The 18,395-nt window shown below is 41.2% G+C and overlaps 1 protein-coding gene across 2 annotated transcripts in view; it reads right to left on the reverse strand.

Annotated features, from left to right (window-relative positions):
• Positions 1-18,395, reverse strand: part of rngtt (RNA guanylyltransferase and 5'-phosphatase) — a 122,370-nt gene that overhangs the window by 22,707 nt on the left and 81,268 nt on the right. The window contains exons 12-13 of one of the 2 annotated variants that reach the window (XM_083535084.1): positions 16,967-17,287; positions 15,766-16,924 (exon numbers count right to left, since the gene is read on the reverse strand). In XM_083535084.1, the coding sequence (XP_083391210.1) occupies positions 16,991-17,287 (297 nt within the window). In that variant the 3' untranslated portion in view covers positions 15,766-16,924; positions 16,967-16,990. Of the gene's footprint in view, positions 1-15,765; positions 16,925-16,966; positions 17,288-18,395 lie in introns of those variants that run through there. The other variant, XM_083535083.1, reaches the window with a different exon arrangement.

The following is an 18,395-nucleotide window of genomic DNA, read 5'->3' on the forward strand; positions in this document are numbered from 1 at the left end:
ACCTCTTTGCGCTTATATTCGTATACACTACATGTATAATATATACTCTGACAAGGCATAACTTTATGACCACCTGCCTAATATTGCGTTGGTCCACCTTTTAATGCAAAAACAGTCCCGACCCTTAAAGCAGTTACACCATTACCTTCTTGAGCAATTTGAGCTACAGGAGCTGTTGGATCGGACCACAGGGACCAGCCTTCGCTCCCCATGTGCATCAATAAGCCTCGGCCACCTACGAACCTGTCGCCGGTTCACCACTGTTCCTTGCTTGGACCACTGTTGTTAGATACTGACCAATGCAGACCGTGAACATCCCACAAGAGCTGCAGTTTTTGAGATGCTCTGATCCAGACGTCTAGACGTCACAATTTGTCAGACTCGCTCAAATCCTTACCATCGCCCATTTTTCCGGCTTTTAACATTAACTTTGAGGACAAAATGTCCACTTGCTGCCTAACAAATCTCACCCACTAACAGGAGCCATGATGACGATATAATCAGTGGTTTTCACTTTACCGCTAATAATGTTGTCAATGTTATGCCTGACCGGTGTAGATCTATATCCATCTGTATCTTTCTATCAGTATCTATCCACACACACACACACACACACACACACACACACACACACACACACTACATGTACACTACACAAACAAATCTTTTAGGGTATTTTCCAGTAATTTCTTCTCCAAACAAACTTGAAGGCACATTGTATATACAATATTTGTGGAAGCTTGACATTGTTCCTTCACCTGAACTACGAGCCCCAAACCTGTTTCAGCATGACAATGCCACTGTGCACAAAGCCAGCTCCATGAAGATATGCTTTATTTGGGTTTACATGGAAGATCTCAAGGCCCTGCAACAGAGCCCTGACCTAAACCCTAGGATGAATTGGAATGGTAGCCCAGGACTCCTCACCTACACCAGTATCAGATTTTATTAACACTGTTGTGCCTGAAGGAGCACAAATCTCCACAAAAATCTAGTGGAACATCATCTTAAAAGAGTGGAAGTTATAACAGCGAATGGGGGGTAAACGTTATAAGGGATGTTCAAAAAGCAAATCTTATAACCAGGTGTCAATGAATATATTCATAAACATGGTCACAGCCAATCAAGTTTTTATTTGCAATGTTGATCAAAAAATTTTTAATGTTCTCATTTTAGTATGTTAAGAGTAATAACAGACTCCTACGTGGATGTTGCACAATGCATGCAAATAAATAATTCCCCACAGCATTACACAACCACCACCAGCCTGAACTATTGACGTGACCGACATACGTCTGTCTGAAATCCTTATTTTCTCGAAATGTTTGTTATATTTAGCATTTCGGGAACATTTAGCATTTATGTTATGCATTCTAGCCTTCCTGTAAGCTTGGACTAATCTCCGCTCTATAAGCACAAAGATCAAGACCAAACCCCAGATCATATGTGCTGTATTTGTTTTTTTTTTCCCCAACCACAAAAGTATATAATTTGACTATGATCTTTTTGAGGGGGAAAAAAAAATAAAATTTTCCCTGATGTCAAGTATGTACCTGTCAAAGGTTTTTGTCTCAAGTCTTTTATGTTTTTTGAGAGACACATGCCTGCTTCTTTTGTTTCAATGCAAAAAACCAAGGTCATTGAAGGCAAAGATTTACTACGATATAAATAAATAAATATATTCCCATTAGGAATATAAGGCGTAATCAAGGCGTAATTTCATGGCGTTTAAGTATTTCGTTAGCTAGCTAGCTAGATAGATGGCAGCCATATTGGTTCAGTATTCCTTTTACCATTTAACCCCATTACAAAAGTCTGATGTGAACATTTAGTGAAGCACTTGCCTGCACTGGGTATAAGCGTTCTGGTGTACAGGTGTTCCCAAAAAATGCTGGGTACACGCAGTACAGCTCAGAACGTAAATGCTTCACCAAGTGTTGCACCAACTGCTCAGTTAAGAGGAGAACTGTTTGACTGTCGAGCGAACCGACTGCGTAAAATGAATGTAAATGGTGTAAAAATGATGAAACAGGTGCTGTGTTGAGTTGACTGGGAGATGAGAGGAGTTATTGTAATTCTGCGTTGGGGGGGGGGGGGGGGCGTTGGGGTTGAAACGACGGCGCTATTGATCTGTAAAGAGAGCGCGGGAGAGACGTCTCTCTATTACAAGACTACTGTTAAAGTGCAGAAACGCATTTTGCGTTCGTTTTTCGAACCGCATGGTGCAGCGATTGCGATGTCAAATTTACTAATGAACATGAATAAATGGGTTACGGTGAATGGTTTATTTTTCCGTTTAATGCTGTGTAACCTCACGATAGTAAATCAGAGTTAGTTCCTGTTCTTCTGTAGGTTATGGGTGCAATAAAACATCATTCCCTCAGTAGAGACTCCCCTGGTACCAGTTAGACACCTGACTGAAAATGAGATTCATGTGGGCTTCTTCAACATCTCATTCCACATTTACTCCCCCCCATTTGCTGTTATGGTAAACTCCCTCCCCGTGTTCCACCAGATTCTGGAGTGTGCTTGTGGAGATTTGTGCTTCAGCCGCAAGGATGTAAGTACAGTCAGGTACTGATGTAGGCGAGTGCATGGGATGCAGTTTCTATTCACCAGGTCAGAGCTCTATAGCAGAAGATCTTCCACTCCAAACCATCTAAAAACATATCTTCATGGAGCTGGCTTTGTGCACAGGAGCATTGTGAACATGTCAGGCTGAAACAGGATTGGGTCTTGTAGTTCGAGTGAGGGGAAAATTTCATTCTACTGCATCCAAAGGCATCCTGTACAATTGTATGGTTTCAAGTTTGCGGTAACAATTTGGGGAAGGATTTTATTCATTTTTTTCAGCTCGGAGAAAGAAATGAAAAGAATAAAACCGCTTGTCCTGAAGACTTTCCTATGCTGGAAGTCTCAAACTAATATGAGGAACTTCAATTTATAAAATTTGCACCAAAATAAAATTAAAAATTAAAAAACAATAATAAATCGCCCTCTGACCAATCAGATTCAAACATTTGCACTGTCGTGTGTCTCGTCAGTCCACATAATATTTTCCAAAAGTCTTGGGGATCATCAAGATGTTTTCTGGCAAGACTGAGATGATCATTTATGTTCTTTTTGCTCAGCAGCGGTTTTTGTCTTGTTTTAGTCTTTTTCTCCTGGAGTGTTTAAAGGCTCTGGCATGGAGAAGCTGGTGTTGGATCTGTGATAATCGCAATTGTTGAGCTATTTTATGAGTTGCTTAGTAACTCCTAGTTTTATAACCATAATGACTGTATAAGACTGTAGAAAGAACATTACTTATAACTGTACACTCTCGTGTGCTCATGTTAGTTCTCACTCTCCAGTGTTCTGTATTGATTAAAGACTATAATCACACTCTTGATGTCACCCAAATGAGGATGAGGTTCCCCTTTTGAGTCTGGTTCCTCTCAAGGTTTCTTCCTCATAACATCTAAGGGAGTTTTTTCTTGCCACAGTTGCCACGGCTGCTCATCAGTGATACACACATCATTCACCTTGACTGTTGATTTCTGTAAAGCTGCTTTGAGACAATGTCTGTTGTGAAAAGCGCAATAGAAATAAACTTGACTTGACTTATGGTGGAGTCATGAACACTGTCTTTAACTGAGGCAAGTGAGGCCCACAGTTCTTTGGATGATGTTGTGGGGTCTTTTGTAACCTCTTGGATGAGTCGTTGCTGTGCTCTTGGGGTAATTTTGGTTGGCCTGGGAAGGTTCTCCACTGTTCCGTGTTTTTGCCATCCACCTACATCTATCTAGATCCATCCATCCATATACAGTGGGTACGGAAAGTATTCAGACCCCCTTAAATTTTTCACTCTTTTTTATTTTGCAGCCATTTGCTAAAATCATTTAAGTTCATTTCTTTTCCTCATGAATGTACACATAGCACCCTATATTGACAGAAAAACACAGAATTGTTGACATTGTTGCAGATTTATTAAAAAAGAAAAACTGAAATATCACATGGTCCTAAGTATTCAGACCCTTTGCTGTGACACTCATATATTTAACTCAGGTGCTCTCCATTTCTTCTGATCATCCTTGAGATGGTTCTACACCTTCATTTGAGTACAGAAATTTTTGATTATACTGATTGGACTTGATTTTTTCTGTCAGTATGGGGAGCTGTGTGTACATTCATGAGGAAGAAGAATGAACTTAAATGATTTTAGCAAATGGCTGCAATATAACAAAAAGTGACAAATTTAAGGGGGTCTGAATACTTTCCGTACCCACTGTATATACTGGCTGTATACAACCTGATGTCGATTACATTGTCATTTGAACCATATATACAGTAGCTGACGCAGTACACAGTGAAGAGAAACAAGGTTTCTCCAGGACCCTGGTGCTACACAAAACTATATGGAGCTACATAGCATTTTGCTGTTGGAGGTACAATGCTCTGCCACTTGGAAGCACTAGCTCAGAGGTTAAAATGTAATAACTGAAAGTTTGCATGTTCAAATCCAAGCACAACCTTCCACACTTGGGGCCTTGAACAAAGCCCCAAACCTCAACCATGATTCCTCACAACCATTTTTTTAAGAATATCTTGGCAGTCTTGAAAATCAAAGCTCCCCTCGGCTACAGCAAGTTTCACAGTAAGTGTCCTGTTTTTTTTTTTCTTTGAAAGCTTGATTTTTGTGTCTGGGAACATCTAATGGTACCAAAAAGCTCCAGATTGGTCTCATCAGTCCTAAGGACATTTTCTAAAAAGCGTCGTAGCTGGTCAATATACGTTTTGCCGACGTCGGGGACGCGGGTCATTCCATCTGCATCACGTCATTGGGGAATATGGTGTTGCCGCTTTATATGCTCAAACAAATTAGATATGATGTGCATGAAAATGGTTTTTCGATTGTAATGTTTGTTTCTAACAATTTGAAAGCTGCGGCCGTGCCATTTTCCAACGGCCGTTGGACCGTTTATCCGTCGTTCCTGAAAACACTGCCAATCGACTCAAGCTTATAGCGAGCACAATGTCGGTTCGGTATCGCAATACAAAAAACCCCCAAAACAAAATCTCTCATTTTCTGTCATTTTCATTTGAATGCTCCAATTCAATAGCATTCGAAATCCGAAAGCATTCTACCTTCTAACACCCTCAAAACAGCAGCAAAAGTAGAAATGAGAGAAAAAGAGCAAAACAGGAAGTTCAGAAGGGAGTTTTATCCGACACCTTGCCTCTCCCTCGTGAACTCGTACTTCCTTCTGCCGACCACATTATCTGGAGTGCTACACAAATGGTCTGGGTCTGACCACGCTGGCCTTTTCACTTTCCCTCCCGAGAGAGGATCTGTCTGTCAAAAGCAGCACGGATTTTCCAACACCTGCTCGCTCACTATAGACGGTTTCTGGAAGCCGTCATCTGCTTTTGAGATTACGTACCGCGATTAAATCTGATAAAGCGCTATGGGAAAGTGCTTGAGCCGAGCAGAAGGGAGATATACCAGCACTGAAATCAAGGTGGTGGGTATAAGGTGGTACCCATGAGGAGGAGGAGAACAATGACGATGATCATGATGATGTTCAAGCACACAATTAGATATTTCTTAAAAATATTTTATTGATGAAATGCAAATAAGGAGGGTTGTAAGAGAGAAAAATTTTGATCCCTAAAACTACTTAAATGAACACCTGGCAACCTTTAGTAACCTGTAGTATGGCCTGACTGGTTTGAGTAAACAGGAAGTCTATAGTAACCAAAATAACCGCTGTAACCACGGTGCACAGAAAAGCATTTCTCAAACGCACAACATGCCAAACTCTGAGGTTCTACAACAAGTAAAGACCACATCTGTTTCTATTCCTGTTGGCAAACTGGAAAGCTGAAGTCGCCCAGGCCCTAGAAGTCTCGATTTCTGCTGTATGACTTTCACATGAGAAGAAAATCATTCCAGGACCTGATCTGCCCCTTAAGTTCATTCTAGTGGTTTTGATAGAATATTGGAAATGTTTCCTTTTAACCACATCATACATTGAGCAGTATTTGATCACCAGGGTGTAAAGTATTTGAGTAAATATAACTACAAATGATTTTATGATTACATTTTGCACTTTTGTTAAAGATTTCTAACACTCCAATACACGCTTCTGCTGCCTGGGAGGGACTTTTTTTTTTTTTTTAACTCTGCTGGCCTTATTTTAAGTCCAAAAAGAGCTCGAATACATTCCAAAAACATTGAGAAGCAGTTTTTGTTGAAGTCGAATAAAAATATCAACCCTTTCTGCAGCTGAGAGGTGAATCATATCACAGTCAGCTCTGAATATTTGGTTTTACTTCCTTATTAAATGTCATTTGATTTATCTATTGAATACTATGATAATACTGTCATTTTAATTATCCCTTTTTAAAAGATTGCTCTACTGCTTTGTCTTTTTTTCCCCCCCGACGATTTGATCTAACGCAGCGGCGTTATACACTTATATGTACACTATATTGCCAAAAGTATTGGGACACCTGGTCAAAAGGACGGTGTGTGATTTTTGAGCATCGAATTCCACATTTAATACCAATTCACTCTTATAATTCCCTCCACTCTTCTGGGAAGATGTTCCACTAGATTTTGGAGTGATGGATTTTTGTGTTCATCAGCCACAAGGGTGTTTCGAAAGGCAGGTACTGATGTAGGTGATGTGAGGAGACCTGGGGTGCAGTCAGCGTTCACATTCATCCCAAAGGTGTTCAGTAGGGATGAGATCAGAGCTCTATAGCAACAAGATCTTCCTCTCCAAAGCATGTAAACCAGATCTTTAAGGAGCCCACTTTGTGCATCGCCATGCTGGAACAGGTTTTGGGTTTCCAAGTTCAAGTGAATGCAAAATTCTTTAGCACTGTAATGCATCTAAAGATCCTGTCCAATTGAGTGCCTCCAGATTTGTGGTAACAGTTTGGAAAAGAACCACATATAGCAGGAAAGATCAGGTGACCCAATACTTTTGGCAATATAGTGTTTATACTTTTACTCAAGTAAAAATTTTGAGGGACACTTACTTTAGTAATATTTTCGATTGTCTCAATTTTAACTACATGGTTTGGGTTCTTCGTCCATCACAGTCTGTGGAGCACCAGCCTGAATATGGTCTACGGTTTATCCGTCTGATAATATCTGCTTCCAGCATGATAAATGAACTCCCTTGTGTACTTCAAACGGAAGACTTTCAGGATGCATTTGAATTAAGGACTAGCATGAATATTCAGCTGAGGTAATCTTCAGCAATTGTGTGGGACCAGAATCTTAAAAACTCCTTGCCAACACCTTGGAATCCATGCCAGACGATGTACTCATGGTGTCCCATCCCGGACCAGAAAAAAAAAATTCGGAAGAAAACAGCAGAACTGTGAAGGGGATTAAAGTTATTGGAATTAGGCCTGACTCCAAACCGGGATTTAAACCTAGTCTTGAATGTGTAAACATTTGCCTGACTGGTTAAATCTTTTACACAAAAAGTTGTGTGAGAAGGCTCCTCGAGAGTGGCCAAGGATACCAAAGCTTTGGGGCTATAAGTGCCGGTTGATGGGTAGAAAAGAAGAAGAATGGATGAGAGAAAAAAAAAAAAGTGTGGAGGAGAATTTGGAGAGGACGCGTTGTGCGGCTTGTGAAGTACAGGTGCAATGTGCATCAGTCGTACCGCAGAGCCGTTGCAGGAGAGATGGAGGATGTCATACACATCCGTGCGATGTGAGTCATGAAGTAGGATTCGTACACCCACAGGTGCACACAATTCATCCCAAAACAGCCTGGAGCCTACTAATGGCCTGATGCTTCATGCAGGCATACAGAAAGAGAAAATAGAGCGAAAAAGTAAGAGAAAAAAAGAAAGAGCTCGAGTACAGTACACGGTGGCACATAAATAGTAAGCATGTGATAGTAAAGTTAGCCGCCATGATCTGTACATGATTCACGAAAGCCTCATTGTGTGGTCGTCATTTATAGACTGACACGCAGAGCCATGAATCATTCTCACGATGCATCTTAGATGTTTGTGTATCATACATCGGATGCAAGTCTTGGTCATGCTCTTGAGACCTGCTGAATCACAAGCCGGAATAATTTGCTTGGAAAGAAAGCGCCATCTACCTTCTTCCTCATGCATGAGTTCGGAGGTGATTCTGATTGGCCAGTGTTGATGTGATTGACAGGGGACACAGGATATGGCATCGGATGCAGGGTAGATCGGTAGGGACTGACCTACCTTTCACTTGAGTAAAAGTACAAAAGTTTTATGCCTTCAATAGTACTTAAGGATCCGAAGTACTAGGATTCATTATGGCTTTAATGTTCCCGATTATGATTTTTTTTGTCACAACACTCTCAGCACACTGATCTATTAATAGAATGAAATTAATGAGTCGAACACTGATCGATATCGAATAAATTATCATTGCCTTCTTTTCGAAACACCTAAAATAAAAGCGCCGATCAAAAGAAGTTTAAAACGGAGTGTGCGCGTGAACCTGATTGGTAGATCGCTGCGTGTTTTATCAGTTGAGTTTTTATCCTCATAAATAAAAAGGAACGATTTCGCAAAGTGTAGTCGAATAAAAAGGAAAAAGATTTTTGACTTTGAAATGTAGTTAAAGTCTCCCCAAATGGAAATACTGGAGAGATGGAGATACGTGAATAAGCTACTTAGTAGTATTGTATCGCTCGATCCTCGGCAAAAGCCGCTTGCATGCACGGCCTCGGACAGACGTGAGCAGGCAGCGAGCACAAGCTTCAAATCTGCCTGAACGCTTTCGCACATTCTTGGACCTGTCTTGGTTCGCCGGCTGCACGCTGCCACGTGGGAGGTTTCCACACATGCTAGGCACTTTTTCGCCAAGTTTTTACTAGCTTTTATTACGGATTATTTAATAAAGTATATACATACCGTATTTTCCGGACTATAAGCCTCTCCTTTTTTTTCCCCACGCTTTGGACCCCACCGCTTAAACAATGAAGCGGCTAATTTATGGATTTTTCCTGGGTTCTTCCCGGTTTCACAAACTTCAAGACAAAAAACTGAACCCCATAACATTAGACCAATGAAACTGCCGAACAGGTTCAGGTGAACCAATGAAACTCTTTATATTAAATCAGATGCGCTTCCACTGAATCGGGCCGCACCACATCATAAATATGGATGATGTTCCTCTGACGTTTGACCTGCCGCTCACTCGGACTGTCTACAGGAAATGCGAATCATTCGTCACGCTGAAAACAACCGGGCATGAAAACGCACTTCACCTGTGTTCTGAGCTGCACGGCATCGGGAGAAAAGCTTCACCGATGGTGATTTTTAAACGCACGGCGATGCCAAAAGATAAACTCCCGAGAGAAATAGTTGTGAAAGGAAGGAGGAAGACAGTGAACAATGACTTTCTTGGTGGGCTACTGTTTAGATACAAGCCGTGTAACAGACACTGTCTTTCATTAAAGCCTGTGTAAAGTTTATTAGTTTCAGTGTAGACTTATAGACAGGTGCGGCTTATTTATGTTCAAAATCAAAATCTTTGTCAAATTCAGTGGGTGCGGCTTCTATTTGTGTGCGCTTAATAGTCTGGAAATTACGGTACACTTCGACAATATTGACAGCACTTTAGGAGTATCAGCTGTTATACTGAACATGGTTCGTTTGGTTGAAAGTCGCCGAACGAACGTCAGACGTCGATTTGCCTGTGTCTCTCTTCTGAAGCACAAACAGCTCAGGTGACGATTATGATTTCTACCTCGCTTACAACGTGTTAGCATCATCACCTTTCCTGCTGTACTACAGTTTAAAACTGCTGCTCCACGCATATGGGTGGAACCATACGCAAAATACGCGGTTCGGGTCAATTTCGCTACGGTTTGGGAGAAGAAATGCAAAATATTAAATTCCTTGCCTACTAGTAACGCAAAATATTATGATCATTAATAATTATAACTTATTATTATTTTTAATTGGGATCAACATATGAACAGTTTACTCTTTTCAAAACTAATTTAAATAAAATGGGTTCATTAATATATGCAATAATATTTCATCAATCAAATGAATGCAATAGACTTTTTTTTATTATAGTGATTAAACTGAGTAATGAATTAAATAATTGTTAGAGCCCATTTGGGTAATACAGATGTGTATGTAAGTGTGTGTGTGTTTTACATTTTATATGTAATTTGAGAAAATGTATGATATACTTAACTGTTCTACTTTTTTCAACATTCAGATTTTCTTCTTTTGAGAGAAATTTTGGAAGCTGAACATAAAATGCTAAAGAATCCACAGCGCTAGTGTTAGCTGCTAGCCACTTCCGGGTTAGCGGCTAACCCTAGTGCAATGGATTCTTTAGCGTTTTCATGCATGTGCAAAACAAATCGTATTTCCAGTACAGAGCGAGTAAACACAGTGACACTGCGCTCACTCTGGTTTCTTTTTTATACCCCTGGCATTGTGTATGTTTACAAGTTTAATAATAATAAAAGAAATTTACGTCATCCCTCCCGACTGGAGAGCACATCCAACGTCTACAGAATGTCACGATTCGAACTTGCAATCGATTGACAGCAAAACAAAAACGCAATACTGTCACGCCGTTTGGGAGCCAAATCAAAGTTTATTTTCACAAGGATGTTATTTTGCAGGCCCCCCGGCAAGGGTTTGCGTTTTGTTCCGTTCAATTAGACACGCAGTATCCAAACAAAAGCATTAGAAACAAAAGTGTCAATTTTGCCCTGATTCAGATGCCACATACAGACTTATAGGTGTGAAAGTGTTCGGAGATGATTAAAAACCATAAATCAGGTGTTTCCACAATTTGCTACTGCTAGTGTACTGCCTCTTGACTGTCTATTATTGCAAGAGTATTGGACGCTGAAATTCATAAAGCTGTTTCAGAGTGTCCAAATTATGGTGGTTGGTTTCGTATATTTGACCGTACTCAGATATTTAACCCTTATACTTTTACCTTATCCTTTTACCTCTTTATATTTTTTCTATCCTTTTTTTTTTTTTTTACCTTTATACAGGAATACCAGCCCCTACCCCTAATTCCTTACTTATTCATTACTCTTACATTTTTCTTATACCAAACGCCCATAAAAAACTTTCTTCCGGCTTCTCCCATTAGGGGTCGGCACAGCGGATCATCCGCATGTTTGATTTGGCACTTTTTTACGCTGGATGCCCTTCCTAACGCAACCCTCCCCGTTTATCTGGGCTTGGAACCGGCACTATGAGTGCACTGGCTTGTGAACCCTAATGGCTGGGGTCGGTTCCCTGACCGGGGATCGAACCCCGGGCCGCAGCAGTGAAAGCGCCGCATCCTAACCACTAGACCACCGCTTATACCTTTTTTATACCATAACCCCATACCCTGCAACTTCTTCCTTTACCCTTTACCCCCATTAGCTTTCCTATGGTCCATTTATCCCAGATGTAATATACAAGACTGAACATTCAAACACTCGCAATTTGATGATTGCATATATACAGTACATACCTCCTCCCTTAAAACATAGTGTTTTGTTTGCTGCTATGGTGAAGAAAGAGAAGAAGTGTCACTCACACACACACACACACACACACACACACACACACACACACACACGCTCCAAATGGGGGGAAAAAGGTGGCAAAACGCGAGACGGGCAAGAGGAAAGGTGGCAGGCAAAGAAGAAAGAGTGTGTGTGTGTGTGTGTGTGTTTGTGCATAAGTAAACACAATCCCCGATTCTCTCTCTCTCTCTCTCTCTCTCACACACACACACACCAGGAAATCCTGACGCTCTCAGGCTCCTCATATCCGCAGCCATTAAACTCTTAATAATGCACACGAGGGGAATTCAATGGCGGACGCAGGGAGGGGAATCGCGCGAAACAAACCCCTATTTTATTCCAATGCTCATTCGCCTCGCCAGTCATCGGAGGTGTTCAAGGTCATGCGATACGACCTCTTACGATCAGCTGGACGGGACGGAACAGGCGTACATGTATACTTTTTGCACACCGCACGCTAGTGTGTAGTCATGTGCCCCCCCGATTGTGCAAATATAGACAGAAACACGTACGAGACAATCAGTGGCTGCTTTCACGGACGATCGTTTTCGTCTGACGGCTCGTTCGCGTCTCTATTTTTCTTTAGGTTCGTATATTTGCGGGGTGCACATCTCGGCCTGATTACACCCCTGTGCTGATGATTCGCTCAAAGAAAACGGCTGAGTTGATATTCAAATTCTCTTCGACTCAAGAAATGTCTCAGTGGTTTTTTTTCCAACCCGAAAACAATTCCGAAACCTCATTCCCCCCGAAGAGAGAAAAAAAAGAAACAACAAAGATGAGCAAACTGCCCCCACCCCCCTTTCATTTCTCTTCTTTTCCTTGACTTTGTTCTCAACTCGTCTTTTAATATCTTATCCTTTCTCCTTGTCTTTTCGTTATATCGTCACTTTGCCTCTTCCTCGTTTAATCCGTTTCCTTTCTTTTCATCTCATCTCGTTTCTTTACTTCTCGTCGCATCTCGTGTTTTTGTCTTCGTCTCGTCTCTCGTTCCTTTTCTTCTCGTCTCATTTCTTTTCATCTGTTCGTTTCTTTTCATCTCATCTATTGTTTTTCTTCTTGTCTCATCCGATCTCTTCTTGTCTCATTTTCTTTCTTTCTTGTCTCAGCTTGTTTTTCTTCTCAATTCATCTTGATTCTTTTCTTTTGATCTCATCTTTTATTCCAATATTTCTTCTCATCTCATTTCTTCTCTTTCAATTTAATCTGTTTATGCCTTCACTTCTCATCTTGTTTTTTCTTCTTGTCTAATCTCTCATTTCTTTTCTTCTCGTCTCATCCCTTGTTTCTTCTCTTCTCCTCTCATCTGTTTCCTTTCTTCTCATCTCGTTTCTTTTTTTCTCGTCTCATCTCGTTTTTTTTCTTCTCGTCTCATTTCTTGTTTCTTTTCGTCTCGTCTCATCCCATTTCTTCTCGTCTCATCTCATCTCTTGTTTCCTTTCTTCTCTGCTTATTTGTTTTTTCTTCTTATCTAACCCATTCTTCTTGTCTCACCTGTTTTTCTTTTCGTCTCATTTATTGCTTCTTCTCATCTCGTTTTTTTTTTTTTTTTTATCTTCTCGTCTCATCTCTTGTCGTTCCTTCTCTTCCAGTTTGTCTTTTCTTGTTTCTTTGGGTCTCTTCTTAAGAAAAAATGCAAAGGCCAGAAAATATGACAAGAAACTCTTTCATGAATCTTTCTCTTCACCCCCGAAGAGAAACATGCTCCATTTTTGATGAGACAATTTGTGTTCCTCAGAACTGAAACGCCGGACGAGATACTAGCGAGAACCGAATTCGGACCAGAGCTCACTGTCACGAATAAGTGGGATTGCAACGACTGAAGTCTCTTTCATCCCTGACCATCTGAATTATTCATTGATATGGAAAAAGAGCTTTTTTTTTAATCATGAATAAATTAGCCCTGAATTATGAAGGAAAAAAAAAAAAAACAGGCACAATGAAATTTTCCACGCTGATGCAACACACGTCGGCGACGACATGCGGCTTTCATCAATCTGACAGAGGCGGTTTGTTTAGCGAGCAGAGCGGGCGACCTGCGGATTTGTTTGTTTGCTAGAGGGAGACGTGTAGCAGCTCTGTGTCGACCTCAAATCCCACCGAGACGATCAGACAGAAAACAGAAAAATGGAAGACACGAACATGGTTCATGGTAACTTTGTAAAAAACTGGACTGCACTTCTGTTCCTACTGAGATAAACAGGAATTTCAAATAGCTTTTATCGACAGATTTCAGAGATATGCAGATTCGCGACGATGTGGTGCATCTCGACGTCGCCGTGGTTACCGCCTCGTTTAGCGGCGGGTGGGGGGGAGGTCAAAAGAGAGACATTGTGGTGTCGAGGACTCGGAATCAAACAGCACAGCTGTCTATGATGACGACAGGGTTTGCGAAACGTCTACATAAATACGTTGTGGTCAAAAGTATTAGGACACCTGGCTTTTCCACCCATATTGCTTCTTCTTCAAACTGTTCCCCCAAACTAAGAGGCGTACGATTGAATCGGATCGCTTTGGATGCTGTGAGTCAAGAAATAAGAGTCTCTACCTGTCCCAGCTTCACTATTCACAAAGCCAGCTACATGAACATGTGCTTTACATGGGCTGGAAGATCTCCTGCTGTAGAGCTCAAAACCATATTGAACACCTTCATTAGTACCTCAGTTTACTAATTCCCTTGAGTCTGAATGAGCACAAATCTCCACACAAATCTAGTGAAACATCCTCCCAGAAGAGTGGAGCGTATAATAACAGTATACAGAGACGAAATGTGGAATTTGATGTTTAAAAACCACATACAGTCATACACATACTTACATACACATACTTATAGTCAGGTGTCCACAAACTTTTAACCATATAGAGTGTCTGTCTGTCTGTCTGTCTGTCTGTCTGTCTGTCTGTCTGTCTGCTTGCTTATCTATCTGTCTGTCTGTCTGTCTGTCTGCTTGCTTATCTGTCTGCCGCCCTGTCTGCCTGCCTGCCTGTCTGTCTGCTTGCTTATGTCTATCTATCTGTCTGTCTGTCTGTCTGTCTGTCTGTCTGCTTGCTTATCTGTCTGCCGCCCTGTCTGCCTGTCTGCCTGCCTGCCTGTCTGTCTGTCTGCCTGCCTGTCTGTCTGTCTGTCTGCTTGCTTATATCTGTCTGTCTGTCTGTAGCTTTTTCTCTACAGATGCCCAGACTGACACTTTTTTCTGTGTGTTTGTGTGTGTGTGTGTGTGTGTGTGTGTGTGTGTGTGTGTGTGTGTGTGTGTGTAAACATGGCACGAAGGACACGCGCCTTGTAGCAGCTGTGTTTGGCGACACGGCCGCTCTATTCATCGACACTCAGTCAAAGATGAAACGACAGACCGCAGGCAGGTGAACGAGGACGGCATCAAAAGTGCCGCCTCGACACATCGGTCTCTTTCTCTCTCCCTCTTTCTCTCAGTTTCTCCCCAAAAAACATTTCTGAAACGAACTCAAGGCCGAGAGAGTTGCTGCATCTGCATCCAGTAATCTGGATACAATCGACCTCGAGTGAGAATGGAAATGAGGTTAATAGAGAATGGACAGAGCATCTGTTTCTGCTCTTCTTTCATGTAGTTAGATAATTTCTTTTTTTTTGGAGAATAAACGCTGTGGTCAGCGGTGGGCCGCTGGAACAGGTGGCGGAGGTGAAGCTCATTTTTCATTCATGTGCATTACAGAACGTTTCTGGTTCACAAGTTCGCTGGTGTTATTTAGTTGCGCTCCAGCGCCGCTCTGCAGATTACGAGCGGGATTCTACAGGATCTGCTGGGCAAATGTGTCTCGTCTTTTCTCTGCTCTGTCTCAGCTGGACTCGTCTCGTCTCTCTTCTTCCTGTATCTTCTTGTTTTTTTCTTGTCTCGTTTTCCTTTCATCGTTGTCTTCGCTTTCTGCCTCGTCTTTTCTCTTATTTTGTTTCTTCTCATTTTGTCTCTTCCATTAAATTTCTATTTTCTTCTTGTCTCAATTCTTTTTGGTTTTCATCTCTTTTCTTTTTCTCATCCTGATTCTTCTCTTCTCTTCTCATCTCAATTCTTTTTTTCTCTGCTCATCTGTTGTTTTTTCTTCTCGTCTCATCCCGCGATTCTTTGTCTTATCTACTGTAGGCTCTTCTCTACTCTCATCTCGCGTTTCTTCTCATCTCATTTCTTGTTTCTTCTCGTGTCTTTTCTTCTCGCTTCACCTTGCGTTTCTTTGTCTTATCTACTGTAGGCTCTTCTCTACTCTCATCTCGCGTTTCTTCTCGTCTCATCTTGTTTTATTTTCTTCTCGTCTGATCTGTTTTCTTCTTCTTGGCTCATCTTTCATTCCTTTACTTCGTCTCATCTCTCATTTTCTTTTCTCCTTATCGCATTTCTTTTAGTCTTATCTCGATTCTTCACTCCTCATCGAATCTCCCGTTTCATTTCTTCTCATCTCATCCATTCTCCTCTTCTCATCTATTTTTTTTTCTTCTTGTCTCATCTTTTCACATTCCTTATTTTCCAGTTTCTCTATTCTTGTTTCATTGGTCCCTTCTTAAGGAAAGATGCAAAAACATAAAAGAAAAGACGAAAAGAAACTCTTGCATGACTCTTCTGTTAAAATCTTGTCTTTTCTACTCATCTTATCATTACTTATCTTATCTTATCGTCACTTGTCTCTTCCTGGATTTCAACCTCATCTCGTCTCTTTTTTTTTGCCCTCCATCTCTCATCTCATCTTCTAGTTGCTAACTCCTCATGTCTTTTCTTTTCCCCTTTTCTCACCATTTCTTCTCTCAGCTCTTTTCACGTCTCATCTTCGGCCGACTTTACTTGGTGGAAGTTCGTCGTTACCAGACCCCCGGGATCACGTGATGGGCCGAGACGTCGGACGAGCTTCTTACACGTTTAGAAAGGAGAGGAATTCTTTGTGAAGTACATACAAACGATTTTCCTTTATTTTTAGTCATTTCTGAGTTTCCACACAAGCGCTATCTGCCCTCTTCTGCATACATACAGTAAAATTTATATCGTTTGTGTGTGAATGACAGGAGAGATACTTTGCAGCCCCCTTTTTTAGAAGGCAGCACAGAGATTTTAGCCTCTTTAGGGTTCAGTGGCTGAGGTACTTTTAGGATTCGAGACTCTGGAGGCATTTTTGATGTTGCACAAAGTTTGTGGGCACCTGAACATAAAGATTCATTTATTTGCTGTTATAATATTCTCCACTGTTTGGGCAAGATGTTCCTCTAGATTTTGTGGAGGTTTGTGCTCGTTCAGTAGGTGAGGAAGTGAGGAGGCGGTTGGAACGGGATGCTGTTCCAATTCTTCCCAAAGGTGTTCAATAGGGTTGAGGTCAGAGCTCGATAGGAGGAGATCTTTCACTCCAACCAACCTGTAGAAACTTCATGAATCTGGCACAGGAGCGTTGTTTAGCTGGAGCAGGTTTGTGTTGCATCATTCAAGTGAAGCCAATTATCTGCTTCCAAGTTTGTGGGAACAGTTCAGGAAAGAACCACAGACGGGCTGGAAAAGTCCGGTGTCCCAATACTTTTGCCAAAGTGTTAATACACGCTCGGTCGGATTCGTTTATTTTAATACTCGTTATATATGTGTGTGTGTGTGTGTGTGTGTGTGTGTGTGTGTGTGTGTGTGTGTGTGTGTGATGGAAGTGTGTGTCTGTACTCACCCCGATAGGCTGGAAGATCAGTCCATCCACTTCGTGACTAACTTGAGAGGTGAAACTGCCCTCGAGGAGCTGCGAGAGAGAGAAAGAGAGAGAAAGTTAATGTGCTAATTAACACAGCAGACAAAACATATTGAAGAAACAAAAGAAAGAGGGGAATGGGATGAGAGAGCGACTGAGAGAAAAGGAAGGACGGAGAGCATGAGCGAGAGAAGCAGAGAGATTTTTTTTTGTGAATAGAATAAAATACAATAGACTTTGTCACATATACAGCATATTACAGCACAGTGAAATTCTTTTTTTCGCATTTCAGGGTCAAAGCACAGAGTCAGCCATGCTTCAGCGCCCCCTGCAGCTCAGAGGATTAAGGGTCTTGTTCAGGTACTGACTCAACGGACACAAGTTGACATAGAAAATGCAAAAAATATATTCAGATATACGGAGATTGTATAAGTGCATCCAACGCACTTTTTTCTCTCTTTTTTCTTTTGTACACTTTTTGGCAATATTTGTATGCAGCACAGGAGCAATTAGTTTGGCGATACAAATGTACAATTTTTGTTATGACAAAAGAAAACACTTAAATTGGGAAGAAATTTTTTTTTTGAGGGGGTGGGGCTGAGTCAGGAAAGAAAAGACAAACCGAGAGAATGAGGTATGACAAACAAACAACAGAGAGAATAGGGGGAGGAGAGAGAGAGGGGGGGGGGTACATTGAGAAAGCATGAGAAGAGTAAGAACAGAGCACTGAAGAAAAAAGAGATTATACGAAGAGAAAACAAAACAACAAAAAAACAAAAGTGATGAAGGGAGAAAGAAAAATTAAAGGAGAGGGATGAGAATCAGGCCAAGAAAACAGAGAGATGGGACCGAGACAGTGAGAAAAAGGAGAGGAAAAGGAGAAGAGTAAAAAAGAGCAAGAAAAGAGCAAAAAGAAAGACAGAAAACAAAAGGACAAAAGGAAAAAGCAGGGAGACCACAAAGCCAAAGGGGGGAGAAAGAAAAGAGAAACTGAAAAAGTAAAAATAAAAAAAATAAAATGGAGCGAGGAGTAACAGGGCAAGAAAATAGAGAAATATAACAGAGAAAGAAAGGAGGGGAAAATTGGAAAGAGTGAGAGAATGAGGGGGGGAGCCAAGAGAGAAGGAAAATGTTCAGAAAGATAAGAAACACTGAAAAT

Source organism: Silurus aristotelis, assembly GCF_946808225.1.
Source record: "Silurus aristotelis genome assembly, chromosome: 29".
Classification (NCBI taxonomy): Eukaryota; Metazoa; Chordata; class Actinopteri; order Siluriformes; family Siluridae; genus Silurus; species Silurus aristotelis.